Source organism: Equus asinus, chromosome 7, assembly GCF_041296235.1.
Source record: "Equus asinus isolate D_3611 breed Donkey chromosome 7, EquAss-T2T_v2, whole genome shotgun sequence".
NCBI lineage: Eukaryota > Metazoa > Chordata > Mammalia > Perissodactyla > Equidae > Equus > Equus asinus.
The window spans coordinates 40,892,810-40,907,191 of record NC_091796.1 but is presented as its reverse complement, the minus strand read 5'-3'; the positions used below and the strand labels follow the sequence as shown (position 1 = coordinate 40,907,191).

Here is a 14,382-nt window from a genome sequence, read left to right as displayed (position 1 = left end):
AAGCAGTACATTAGGAGAAAGATGCTGCTGTATATACAAAATTTCACGATGTTGCTGAAGAGCTCCTATGCCTAATTTCACAATGGATCCTGGAAGGAGTGAATCAGTGGTGTAGTAGTACTCATGTTTCAATTTCTAGAATGTGCCGGGCACAGGTTTAGGTGTTTTTCATGTATGATCTTAGCTAATCTTTCTTATTACCTTGTGAGGGAGATATTACTAGCCTTGTTTTACAAGGAAAAAAAAATTGTCACTGATGTCTCATGGCTAGATAAGCGGTAGAACTGAGTTTCAATCTCAGAGCTGCCTAATTTCAGTATCTCTTCCTCTGTATTTACTGCATCTAAGGAAAACTGAGCATAGTTCTCCTTAAAGGCCACAACTTCAGAGGCTGAGAGGAAGAGTGAAGCCACCAAAGGGGCTGAGTACAATAGAGAATAAAGAAGGTAGAACTAATTAAGTTAACAAAGGATAAAGGAAGGATGCTGGTGGAAGAGGTTTTCGATTAGGGTTTTCCACATAAGAACTTCAGGGTTGGGAGGGATGGTAAAAGATGCAGCAGCTCAGAACCAGCCTATAAGAGCTGTTTTCTAGAGAACCTCTGGAGGTTAAGTAGGCTAAGGAGAGCACCATAGAACGTAAAGCCATTATAGCTCTACACTCTTGTAATTACTGTAGCTCTGCTTTACTGCTCGTTTAGATGTGTGTGTGTAAAACTTCCAATGTTTTAAATCTAGCGATTTGTAAGAAAAATAATTATTACAATAAGAACAGGACATATATTTATCTACATCTTTCTAACCTAAAAAAAAAATACTTCAAATTAATAGCTGGAACATAAATTTTGAGTAAAAGGTTTACAAAATTAAAAGTAAGGCCATTTTCTTTCCTTTTTTTTTTTTTTTTTTTGAGGAAGACTAGCCTTAAGCTAAGATCCACTGCCAATCCTCCTCTTTTTTCGCTGAGGAAGATTGGCCCTGAGCTAAGATCTGGGCCCACCTTCCTCTATTTTAGATATAGGATGCCTGCTACTGCATGGCTTGATAAGCAGTGCACAGGTCTGCACCCTGGATCCAAACTGGTGAACTTCAAGCTGCCGAAGCAGACCGTGTGAACTTAACTGCCATGCCACTGGGCAGACCCCAAAAACATGGCCACTTTTTATAGCCAAATATCAATGTCCTTTCTTATCCAACTAATTAACCTGATGAAGCAGCTCAAGTTAGATGTCATTTCTGTAACTTCAAACAGCTTCACTATTAGGATTATTCAAATGCATCACCCCATTCATTCCAACAGTTCCCCTTGAATTTTGTTTTTAAGTTAAAGCATGATAATAGTTTAAGAAAAATACTGTATTCTGATTTAAAATTGATAAAATCTCAAGTGTGACAGGTTTATTTATTCTGAACACGTAACTGTGAGGTGGCGAGAGGGCAGAGGTTTAGAAAACAGTTTCAATCCTAGCTCCATCACTTACTAGCTGTGGGCCCTTAAACAAGCCATCTTTTGAGCCAACGGATTTGAAAACCTACTTTAAAGATGACGATGGAATTAACGGAGAAATGCCACGTGTATCTCGCAAGCCTGCACACACACGCTGAACCTTTAATACATGGGTTGAGAGAAAGACACGCTATCACATGGTTCTTCATTTCACACACAGACTTTAAACCATTATCATGAATATAATCATTAAAATGACAAAAGTGACAGCTGGGCAACAAACAAGTTTAAGCAACAAAGCAATGTCTTACAGTTAAAATAGCTCCAGACAAAGGCGGAGACATGGGCTTCAGCTATATTTCGACTGTTACTCAGCCGTGACCTCGAGCAGGGTACATAAGCTCTTGCACTTACTTCCTCTTCCATCACATGAAGGGCACAAGGTAGGATTATCTTGGTGCGTCCTTCTAGCTCCAACGTTCTGACAGCCCAGAATGCTATACTGTACGGCGGGGGGGGGCTTGAGAAACAGATGAATGAGAAAAACTGTGAAGCGGTAAAAACTGACTGACAATAAGTTCTGTATAGAAAGGAAGAAGAAGGCAACTTGCCAGGCTGCAAGCATTTGACAGGTTATCCCAAGTGCTTTGGTGTCTAAAACTCCACAACCAGAGACGCTGCTGGAAACTGACTTTCTAGAGTGATTAGAGGTAAGGAAGAAAGTGAGCACTAGGGACGATGAACGTCAAGGATGACGATGATACCTTCAAACAGGTTGCCAAGATGAATGTCCCTGAAAAGTCAAGGCCATCCCACCTTCCGATGTGGGAACAGATTCACCTACAGACACACAGCAAACTGGGGGGCTTTCAAACACAAGAAAATGGGAGAAAGAATGATACTTTAGTCACTGTATCTACTTCCTTCTTCAACATCCAATACGAATAATTTAAACAGACGTTTTAAAGAATGTTTGTTTTAAAATATTTGGAAATGTGCTTTTATTCAGTTCCTGTGCTCTTCACATTCTTAAACTAGGCAAACTGAGCTTACCTTTATGCAGTGTTTATTTCCTTCACGATATTTCATATAAAAACAATTGGAATGGTCTCTCTAAAAGAGTAAACTAATGTCTATTAGATCAAAATAGCCAAAATCCAGCACTATTAAAGCAGAGGATAAAAACAATTTATCAAACAAACTACTGCTCCCACCCAAAGTATGAGGAACTAAACATGTACAGCCCCCCCCCATTTCTATATTCTTTCTTTCTTACTTGGAAAGGAATGAACTTCAGCTGCCATTTCAGCTCTCAGCAAAAAATAAGAAAGGGAGAAGGCCTATAATATACAAGAAAATAAGAGACAAAAATAAACACGCTTTATCTGGCAGAGAAAGTCTGTTTGCTCTGGTCTAAACGCAGGTTCACATGCAAGCTAGCAGTCTTGGGATGGCCACCAGCCCTTGAATTTATGGCTTCAATCCACGAACTTCCTTCCACAAGGTCTTGCTAAGCCCTCACACTTTCCTCACCTTGGCCGACTGCCTGGCTCCCATGATGACATCTAGCCCTCCTCCATGTGGGCCCTCTGCCCTGGAGGCAGCTCTACCCCTTATCAGGCTGACTCTTCCCCTCAGGGAGCTGTGAATCACACAAACTGTACTGAGAAAGGGGGGTCAGAAACAATGACAGCCCTCCATTCGCTCCTGACCCCGAAACAAAAGTGTGTCAAGAACAAAAGCATGTCAAACCCTCTCCCTGATAAATTACACTGAAACTCCAAAACAAGGAACTGACTTTGGCTGATTTATAAGTTTCTGATGGAACTTATCTTTTACTTTTATCTTTGGACAATTACCTAAATGCTGAATCTCAGTTTTCTTATCTGTAAAACTGAAAACTATAACAATACTACCTTCCAAATTTGCCTTCAAGATATATGTGGCTGCCGATAAAGGTTTTAAAGTAATTATCACTGAAATAAGTGTTAAGCTTCTCAAGGTGACTAATTTGGAGGCATGGTGCCCCTCTAGCAAGAGCATCAGGGTGGGAGGATGGAAAGAAGCAGTATGGCTTTGACGTCTTCCTCCCCTCCCCCACCCACTCCCGTAAATAGGCCCAAGAATCACAGTGGTTCATTTCAGTAAGGACTCTTGCTTGGGGTGGGGGTGGGGAGTATATATTGTTTGGAAAAGGCCCCCCAGCTGATCCCTAGTCCCACCCTGCCCCGTGCTTTAGACAAAAGTGGGATGTCTAACTGTGACCAAGTTTTACTGACTTTTGAGCTGGCACTATTATTTTTGCAAGACTTAAGAGCTTAAGGTAGAAGATTGCAGAGGATTCTCATAATAGCTCTTTGGAGGAAACACCAGCGTCCCTGTTTGAAAGACAACAAAACTGAGGCCTGAAGGCTTGCCAGGCACCAGAAGGCAGGTCTACAGAATTCTGATGCCCATCTTCTTCACCCTATAGTTACAACTTCTGTTATTTAACATGAGGAGTTGTAGAAAACTGAAAGTTGAGTTCTTTCCCCAAAAGAACCAGGAGGAAGAAGGTTGAATTAAGTGAGAAGAGAGCCTTGGTTCGGCCCTAGGGTGATCCTCAGATAAGCATGGAATTGGTTCACAGATCCAGAACCCAAAGCAGAAAAACTGTAAAAGGAGAAACTGCCGTGATTACTTAGGCAAACAGACTTCTGATAGGGTGATGCTTCAGCAGGTTTCCCCAGTCCTATAAAACCTCTCCCACTGAAGAGGGCTCAGTAGATTTACAACTCTGTGGGTTGGGCTTCATCCCAGGTCATTTCTGGACCAAAAGATATTGAGGAAGCAGTTTAAATGCTTTGGCTGCAAAGTCACAGAATGACCAAGCTATCTTTAATTTGGAAAAAAGAAAAACAATGGAAAAGATAGGGTTATTTTTGGTAAGAACACTCCAGGTCAGTGGTGGAGACAGTTGACACAGCGGGGAGAACTTTAGCACCCATTGTTTCCAGTCGACCCTATTGTCTTCATCAACCACCAACCTCCCCTCTGACACACACGTAAAGACCTTTATATACACTCAGGGAAAGTACTGTGTCAATTCAGGTGTAAGCCCTGCCTCCCACTGCCAGCCCCACCCTGGGATTCTGATTGTTAAGCTCCTCCAGAAGGGAAGGAGGCCCTCAAGGCCAGCATGGGCTGCCTCCTGCAGCTTCTGCACATCTGCCCCATTCTCCTCTCTGTTGGCTGGCCTCTGCTTACACCTCCTTCCCTTCTTTCTGAACACAAACAGCACTTACCAGTATACATGGCAATGTTTTAAAGGCGCTACAGAAATTAACTCATTAAATCAAAAAACTCTGAGGTGGAAACTATCATCCTTATTTTTTTTTTTTAGATGAAGAAAATGACGCACAGAGAAGTTACGTAATTCACTTCAGATCACACAGCTTCCACATGGCAAGAAGGGGCTCTGGCACCTTTCTACATCATATTTTAGGACTGTTGATATTTCCTAGCTCAAATTCTCAAGAGTGATTTAATACTGTAAATAGCACATTGCCTGTATTCTTGTTATCATTACTAATTAGCACAAACACATTCAAAAGATAAAATATTTTTAAGGTTGATAAAACTTGCAGTTTGGAAGAAAATCCTGGAGACAATAGCAGAGTGTTCCTAAGAAATACTGTCTCGACAACGCTCTTGATGGCACAGAGGACCATACTGTGTGGGAAAAAATGTACATCTACAGTTGAGTTGAAAAATAATGCAGAGGAGTTCAACTCAGAATGTTAAGAAGCCTTAGAAACACCTTAATTTATTTCACCTATGTTTTCTTCTTTATACGGCCCAAGAGTGAAAATCTATGGTTAAGTCAGTCTCAAAGAGCTTATTTGACAACTATAAAACAAAATTTTAGGGGATAAAAAGCACTGTTAGAGATTATTTGGCAAGTTTTCTTTGTCTTAGCTATATAAAAAATAATAGCGCCTCTTACAACTGATGCTTTTCTAAGATTTAATAAAATACAGAAGTATAATCACAAGTAGCAGAAGCTGTCTCAGACTTAAGGGACATCAGGACCCCAGTTCCTGTATTTTCTTTAAAAGGGAAAAAGATCCTCTGAGGAAGCCTAGAGGTGCAGAGGCAAGTTCTCACATAATACGCATTTAAATATATAGAAAGCAATATCTATTGTAACGAACAAGACTTAAATTTTTCCCCAAAGTTCACGGAAAGAATTTGGCCTGCGGCAGCCCAACTCCAGGGCCAGCCTTCATTTGCCATTCTCCCTGTATGATGGGGAAAACAGCAGCGCTTCACTCGGCGCTGCTGCTGTGAGGAGTAAACAACCCCTCGAAAGAAGGCACGCCACCTGGGACACAGAGCAAACACTCCATAAATGCTCACTGCTGCTAGGAGGTCCCAGCCCAGAAAATACAGCTTTTCAAAAAAAAAAATGGAAGAAGCAGACAGGGAAAGCCTCTACCTGTTGTATTCAAGCACATGACTTCGACTTCTTCTGTGATCATGCTCTAGTTAATGACTGCTCAGCCAGACACAAGCAATTTCTAAACAGACAGAAGCTTTCCCTTATATCCAGAAACAAAAGCAGCCCCCACTGCCGTTTTATTTCTCCAATTCTGTAATCAGATCCGAATGTGAAAGGGTTCCTTCTTCGGACACAAGCCAACCCACACGGCAAATCTCTCCATACACAGCCCACCCCCTCAACCCCAAAGAGAAAGAAAAGTGCTCTTCAAGTCATCTGGAGAGACAATGTGCCAATATTTTTGCTTGCATTCCAAAATACAGCAAACTTCCTGTCCCTGGTGCAGCCTACAAGTTCCTTGCAAAGGTCACTGTAACAGCCCTCGAAGCAATTCACAACGAGCCCCAGAATGCAACCCCATGCGGCTGAAGGCTGCTTCGATCCATATTCAAGGCAGGTGCAAACTCTAATTTCTTTTTGCAGGAGAAAGCCCTCTGAAGTGGCTAGAAGCAGCTTTGTCAAATACTAAATTACTGAACCAGACACAAAAATCATTATTGATCTATCATTTAAAGATAAAAATCACAATTGAAAATCTGTTGTTATATTTAATACTGCTGAGTGAACTATTTTATGGCTTTGTATAATGCCCATTATCCTTTATATCACAACTATGACAGAACTTATCAGATAATTCTCAATTTTTGTATTCATAACCCTAAAGTGTGAAACTAAGCTATTTATAACAAGTATACCAAAATAATAACTAAAGAATAGAAAGTAATTTATACGAATTCAGTGCAAAACATCCATTTCAGCTCTTTATTCAATGTGCATATTTCATGGTAGCCGAAGCTCTTCGAAATATAAAGCACAATTTGAGAGTTATTGCAACCGTTAAATTTAAAACATGCTATATACAAAAGGAGTAATATCACTGAATGCTGAACGAAGTATATTAAAGAACTAAAAAAAATCCTTGTTTTAATGAAAAATAAAAATAATCGATGACTTTACAAGAAAACTTTGTAGTGTATCATTTGAGGAGTAGAATAGACTGTGAAGTTTCCTGAACTCAACTTTGGTGTGGATGTGAATTTTCAGCACTTAGAGCACATGGGATGTGGTAGTTTCCAAGTCACCTGCATGTCTCAAGCTTTTGCCCTCTACTCAGTAGCTTTTGTTCATTGTGCAGATAAGAGGCTGATGGGAAGAGAGATGCTTTCATTGAAAGATCCCAAACAAATGTTCTCAGAAAATGAAGATATTGTCCTAGAACAGAGACCAACTGTTCAGGTTAACAGAGCAAGAGTCTTCAGTACTACACTGACTTGTATTGGCTACTGTAAAAGAGAACATGTGTATTCTTCAGCTCACAATAGCATTAGGTTAAAAAAAATGGAAATTAATCACTGTATGTCAGTAAGTAGATTCCCCCAAATGGCCAAACATAAGATACAGAAGAGTGAAAAATGGGAGTTTTTCTTAAAACTTTTCATGTAATTTTAGGTGGATTCAAACACCAGAAATACTTTAAAGATAAAACAGCTGGAAAACACAGATGAGCCATCATCAAAAGTAATCTATACAAAAATTGACTCAAAATGTATCGAAGACCTGAATGCAAAAGATAAAACTCTTAGGGGCCAGCCCTGTAGCCAAGTGGTTAAGTTGGCGCGCTCCGCTTTGGTAGCCCAGGGTTTCACTGGTTTGGATCCTGGGCACGGACATGGCATCACTCGTCAAGCCATGCTGAGGCGGCATCCCACATGCCACAACTAGAAGAACCCACAACTAGAAATACACAACTATGTACTGGGGGGCTTTTGGGAGAAAAACAAAAAATAAAATCTTTAAAAAAAAAGATAAAACTCTTAGAATACACAGGAGTAAATCTTTGTGACCTTGGATTAAGCAAGTTTCTTATCTATGACACCAAAAGCACAAGTGACAAAATAAAAGACAAACTGGAAATCACGAAAATTTAAAACTTTTGTGCTTCAAAGGACATCATCAAGAAAGTGAAAAGACATGGGGCAGGCCCAGTGGTGCAGTGGTTAAGTTTGCACGTTCTGCTTTGGCGGCCTGGGGTTCACTGGTTTGGATCCCAGGTGCGGACATGGCACCACTTGGCACACCATGCTGTGGTAGGCATCCCCCATATAAAGTAGAGGAAGATGGGCATGGATGTTAGCTCAGGGCCAGTCTTCCTCAGGAAAAAAGAGGAGGATTGGTGGCAGATGTTAGCTCAGGGCTAATCTTCCTCAAAAATACAAAACCAAAAAGAAAGTGAAAAGACAACCTTCAAAATGGAGAAAATATTTGCAAAACATATATCTGATAAAGGGCACGTATCCAGAATAGACAAGGAACTCTTATAATTCAACAATAAAAAGACAAATAACACAACTGAAAAATGGGCAAAGAATTTGAATAAACATTTCTCCAAAGATACACAAATGGCCAACAAGGATATCAAAAGATGCTCAACATCATTACAGTCATTAGTGAAATACAAATCAAAACCACAATGAGATACCACTTCACACTCTCTAGGATGACTACAATCAAAAACACAGACAATAATTGGGGTTGGCCCCGTGGCCGAGTGGTTAAGTTCGCGCGCTCCACTGCAGGCGGCCCAGTGTTTCGTTGGTTCGAATCCTGGGTGCGGACATGGCACTGCTCATCAAACCACGCTGAGGCAGCGTCCCACATGCCACAACTAGAAGGACCCACAACAAAGAAGATACAACTATGTACCGGGGGGCTTTGGGGAGAAAAAGGAAAAAATAAAATCTTTAAAAAACAAAAAAAAGACAGACAATAAGGATGTACAGAAATCAGACCCTTCATACATTGTTGGTGGGAATATAAAATGGTGCAGACACTTTGGATAGTCTGGCAGTTCCTCAAATGATTAAACAGAGTTACCATATGACCCAGCAATTTCACTCCTAGGCATATATCCAAGAGAAAGGAAAATATATGTCCACACAAAAAGTTGTACATGAATGTTCACATCAGCAATATTCATAAGAGCCAAAAGTAGAAAAACTTTTAAGTCCATCAACTGATGAATGGATAAACAAAATGTGATAGATCCATACAGTGGACTACTACTCAGCCATAAAAAGGAATGAAGTACTGATACATGCTGCAACATGGATGATCTTTGAAAACATGCTGCTATGTGAAAGAAGCCAGTCACAAAGGCCACATATTGTACGATTCCATTCATACAAAATGTCTAGGATAGCCAAATCCATACAGACAGAAAGCAGATTGGTAGTTCCTAGGGGCCAGGGAGAGGGAGGAGCAGCAAGTGACTGCCAATGGGTATGGGGTTTCCTTGGGTAGTGATAAAAGTGTTCCAGAATTAGATAGGGGCAATGGTTGTACAACTCCGTGAACATACTAAAAACCACTAAATTGTACATTTTAAAAGAGTGAATTTTATAGTTTGCAAATGATTCCTCAATAAAGCTATTAGTAAATTTTTTAAAAAGTCATCTACTCTGTGCAAATAGCATGGGGCTCAGAGGTAGGGGTCTCATTCTGTTCTGCTTATGTCCCCAGGCTTCGTAAATGCTAGCGGCTCTTTGAGTCTTAACTTTCTACGAGTGTCAACTGCTTGGCCTGGGCTCTAGGATAGAAGGCCCTCTCTGGCTTCAACGAGGTGATTCTACGATCATGGCAGATCTCAAAACATAGCGACAACCCCATTGCATATTTGGGAGGCACTTCACATTCTTTCCTCGTTAGGGTATAGTCATCACGTGAGGGACAATAATTCCAAAAACAAAAAGGATCACAGTAAAACCAGCTGAACCAAGTTGTGCCTGAAAACCCCAACCACCCAACGGTGCCAGATCCCACCACAGTTCTTTCCAACCTGCCCTGATGAATTAACCTAGCACTGGAAGGGAAAAACTCTATATATCCCTTTTCCTCGATAGACTGGTTCAGAAAATTCTATATTGAATGCATATGTTCTTATAGCACAAACACTTAAAAGGGTATAACTTTCACAGATTAATAGGTTAACTAACATCCAGGTGTGAGGTGTTTGAGAGTGAAAGGAAAACAGAGCAGTCCTCTTCAGCTGGCTAATTCCTACCTGTCCTTCAGGACTCAGCATAGACAACAATTCCTCCTGGAAGCTTATCCTCCCTCCCTTCCCAACCATCAGTCTGGACCCATTGGCCTGTATGAGATCCCAGAACCCCCGTGCTCACAGAGCAAGCAACTGCCTGGGGGACGTTTGCACCGGGACATCCCGCCAACAACTCAAGCTCAGCACATCAACCCCTGACCTCATCACTTGGTCTCTCCACTACCCACCCCACACCTGCTCTTTTATTCCTCATTTTAGATAAGGGCATCACCATCTATACAGACTAATAGATACAGGGGGGGAAATCTACACACATTAGTAAAAAGAGTGAATTATAGAATTCTTAAAAAACATATATAGTTTTCATTCAGGATCATACACACAAAAAGCCCAAGGAACTAGTACATATAGAGCTTTCTGAGCATCTTTCAGAAACAGAAAATAATTTACTCAAAACTAGCATACTTATGATCTACATGCAGTTTATCAGAAGTGCTGCTGCTGTCTGCTCCTCAAATGGAGGTATATATTCCTCCAGACACCATTCACATTGCTATTTGAAAAAAAGAAAGAAAAGGAAAATAAGTGATATAAAAAGTCTTGTCAGAATTATTGCTTACAGTAATATTTAGAATTCATGAATTAATAACTTCTTGCCTTTGAATATAAACCAGAAATCTTCTGATGAAAGATGACTAAGCCAAGCTGGAGCTAAAGACTCCTAGTTTAAATAGCCGAAGTTCTTTGTATAAATATGATTTAGTTCATTCTGTAGGATTCTAAAGCATAATTAATCATCTTACTGTAGCATAACAAATGATTTCCCCCTCCTAAAAATCGTTTAAAATCCCTACAGTAAATCTCAAATATTTAATTAGCATATATAATAATCCCAGAATCAAATCATATGGTATTAAACTAGATTCATTTTTCTAGCAAAAAATATAAGTTAAGATCACAGTAGCATGCTAGAAATTACTGTCACAAATTATTATTTCAGTAGCAAAATCATGTTATCCCAGGAAATGTAATGTTGAGGTAAAATGCATGTTGCTCATCAAAGGAATTGCTCTAAATTTTAAACGATGCTCTGCCACAAGGGTACCACAGCCTTCAAATTAATTCAAATAACAGATGGGAACACTGAAACGATGATACACAGGGTTGTGCAGTAGAAATATCTAATGACATAAATATAGGAGTAATTATTCCTTTCAAAATACAGGGAGGGTTGATTACCAATACATAGTAAGTAAATGGTTAGCAAAATATTCTCTCCCTTTCTCAGACAGCAACTTCCTCAGAGTATGTACATATGTATGTATCACACGTGTGTGTGTATATATATATATATATGCGCACAAACATATACAATAAAATTGTTCACCATTAATTTAGAATTCAAGGTCATCTACAGTAACAAAATTTTTATTTTTATAAACCAAAAGAATCACACTGCTCATTTTCACATTATTTCCTTTAATCATCACACATCACAACAAGACTAGGAGGGAGGCATTATCTCCACCTCACCTACAAATAGGATGTCCATATAATGTATTGTCCAAACCAGTGCACTCCAGAGAGTGAAGGAGGGTACTATGAATAATTATGCTAGGACAAGTGCAAACTGGGACTATCCTGGGCAAACCGGGATCCTCCAGGTAAGAAAACAAATTCAGAAAATTTCCTTAATTTCCCAAATTCACAGACAGGGTCAAGAGGGAACTGGGGTTGAAATCCGTCTACTGGGGCCCAAAATAACAACGGAAAAAAAAATCAGGAGGAAGTCAATGAATATAGTATCAGTGCTTCTCTAGTTCATATTTTGCTATAATTGTGAGCTCATCCCTACGACTTGATTATTGCTTCCACCAACACCTTCTCAAATCCCCTTGTAGTTCCTATAATTATGCTAGATAAGCACATGTGGGAATTAGATTTTTTAAGACACTGAGAGGATAAAACTCTATGAAATGCAGAATGGAAACAGAAAATTCTAGCCCTAGTGAGTGTTACCAAGCACAATCTCCCAACAGTAACCGGGCAGCAGCATCTTATTAAGGGATGTTTACTGTGTACATCATCCCAGCAGTCTCAAATGCCACAAGCCATCAATGGCCCTGATTGTACTGTATACACAGCACTAAGTCCACGCAACTTTGCTGCTTTTAAAACTATATATGCTGTCCCTATTTACAAGTGTGCATAAACAGCAGGCACAACTGTTTCACACAGATTAACAGCATCCATCACCATCTAATTTACATTCGGTAGGAAGCTGTAAGTGGGTTTCTGATAATTCATTTACATTTACTATACAAATTATTCCTCCATGTTCTAAGCCAAAGAATCTCTGATATGTATTACCAAATTTGACAAGTTTTTTTCTCTGGTTGGAATTTAATATGTATAGCTCCCATAAGAAATCAGTTAACTTAGCTGGATAGCCAAAGAGTCAACTAAATTTTCTATTTTCAAATGTTGTGGGTTTTTTTGGGGAAGATTAGCCCTGAGCTAACTACTGCCAATCCTCCTCTTTTTGCTGAGGAAGACTGGCCCTGAGCTAACATCCATGCCCATCTTCCTCGACGTTATATGTGGGACACCTACCAAAGCATGGGTTTTGCCAAGCGGTGCCATGTCCACACCCAGGATCTGAACCAGCAAACCCCCGGCTGCCAAGAAGCAGAACGTGTGAACTTAACTGCTGCGCCACGGGGCCAGCTCCTATTTTCAAATTTTAATTTTGCATATTTAAAAGCTTATTAAACAAAACTATCCATCAAATAAGTTTCTAAGTCATAGTCCTACTGGCATTATGATATATACTCCTTCTCTCCATATTATAAAAATTTTCCTTGGCTTTACAGGAAAGTAAACTTTTTAAAAGAGGAAACATAGACACATTAATGCAACTTCTTACCATCTCAAGGGAGTGGTAAAGTCTAGAAAACTGTTTTATAGGAAAGTAATAAATGATTAATAATTACCTCTCAGGATTGGTATAGGTTCAGTTCTCTTAAGTCTTTCAAATCTACTGGAATAGTTGTAAAAAATGATACAACAGTAGTACTAACAGATAAAGTCCTAAATTTTAACTTTCTTGATGTCAAGGGCTTTATAACTGTTCTTCCCATTTGCTTTACATATCACAGGCATGTTCCCAAAACCGCAATTTTTATTTCTATAGACAGTTCTTAGTGACACTAATGAAAGGAGGTACTATGGCTAATCCAAGAGACCACATAATCTAGAAGTTACATTGCTGAAATTATTACGTGTGATTACTGAGGTGGCTTTGCTTTCCTCATTCGATGCTATGTAGTGTTACACTCAATTATTTAGTTTGTACTAAGTATACTCTGAGAGGGCACTGAAGAACCCGGCCTAGGATGAAAATTAAGCCATTTTACAAAGAGACAAGGATACAAATAATAAAAAATCACTATATTGTATTTCTAAAGGGGTTGATTTTGGGATCTCTCTCGCTCCATTTTCAAAGAACTCTCTGCCATTTATTAAGTCACTGTTAAATGACTGTGCGAGAGACTGGCCTATGTGCACATGGTTAGTTTCCCAGAATCTAGAGCCCTCTCACTTTTGTTTGTGTAAATAAACAACACTGATCTCAAAGAAAACTGGGTAAGAACAGATGACTTAGGACAAGGGTTGGCGAACTTCTTCTGTCAAGTGCCAGAGAGCAAAACTTTTAGGCTTTGTGGGCTATATAACCTGTGCTGCAACTACTCCACTCTGCTGTTGGCGTGCAGAAGCAGCCGGAGACAGTATGCGAATACATGGGTGTGACTGTCTTCTAATAAAACCGCATTTACTTAAACAGGCGGCGGGCCAGTTCTGGCCCCTGGGCCACACTTTGGCAATCCCTGATGAAGTAAACTCATCAGATTTGTGTGAAGAGCACATATTTTCATTTTTGAGAAACTTTGTCTACCACTTCCCACGCCAGGGCACTGCCACTTTCCCCACTCTCATACTGATAAAATCCCAACCTGCTGAAAGCTACCTAGTAAACTGAAGATTTTAAGATAAAATAATAAAAAACTATGACGGGGTGTGCCTTTCCATTCCTAATGACATCAGTGATTGTACTCTGCATGTGCATGGCTATTGCCCCACAGCGAGGTGGTGTCAGTGACAGAGTGCACCAGCTGGGGGTTCTGAATCCTTGGCTTCATGGGATGGGTGGGGTGGGCAATGAACACTGAAATTACATGAAAACTTTGTGTTTATGCACATGCCTATTCGCAGCTTTCAAGGATGTCCAAAAAGCTAAGCAAGAATTATTGCTAAAGTTGATGTAATCAATACACAACGT

At 39.9% G+C, this 14,382-nt stretch overlaps 1 protein-coding gene across 6 annotated transcripts in view; it reads right to left on the bottom strand.

Moving 5' to 3' along the window:
• Window positions 1-14,382, bottom strand: part of GAREM1 (GRB2 associated regulator of MAPK1 subtype 1) — a 188,867-nt gene that overhangs the window by 150,903 nt on the left and 23,582 nt on the right. Inside the window, exon 1 of one of the 6 annotated variants that reach the window (XM_070513250.1) lies at window positions 2,723-2,851. The exons of 4 other annotated variants lie outside the window; for them this stretch is intronic. In XM_070513250.1, the coding sequence (XP_070369351.1) occupies window positions 2,723-2,750 (28 nt within the window). In that variant the 5' untranslated portion in view covers window positions 2,751-2,851. Of the gene's footprint in view, window positions 1-2,722; window positions 2,852-14,382 lie in introns of those variants that run through there. One more of the 6 variants, XM_070513249.1, reaches the window with a different exon arrangement.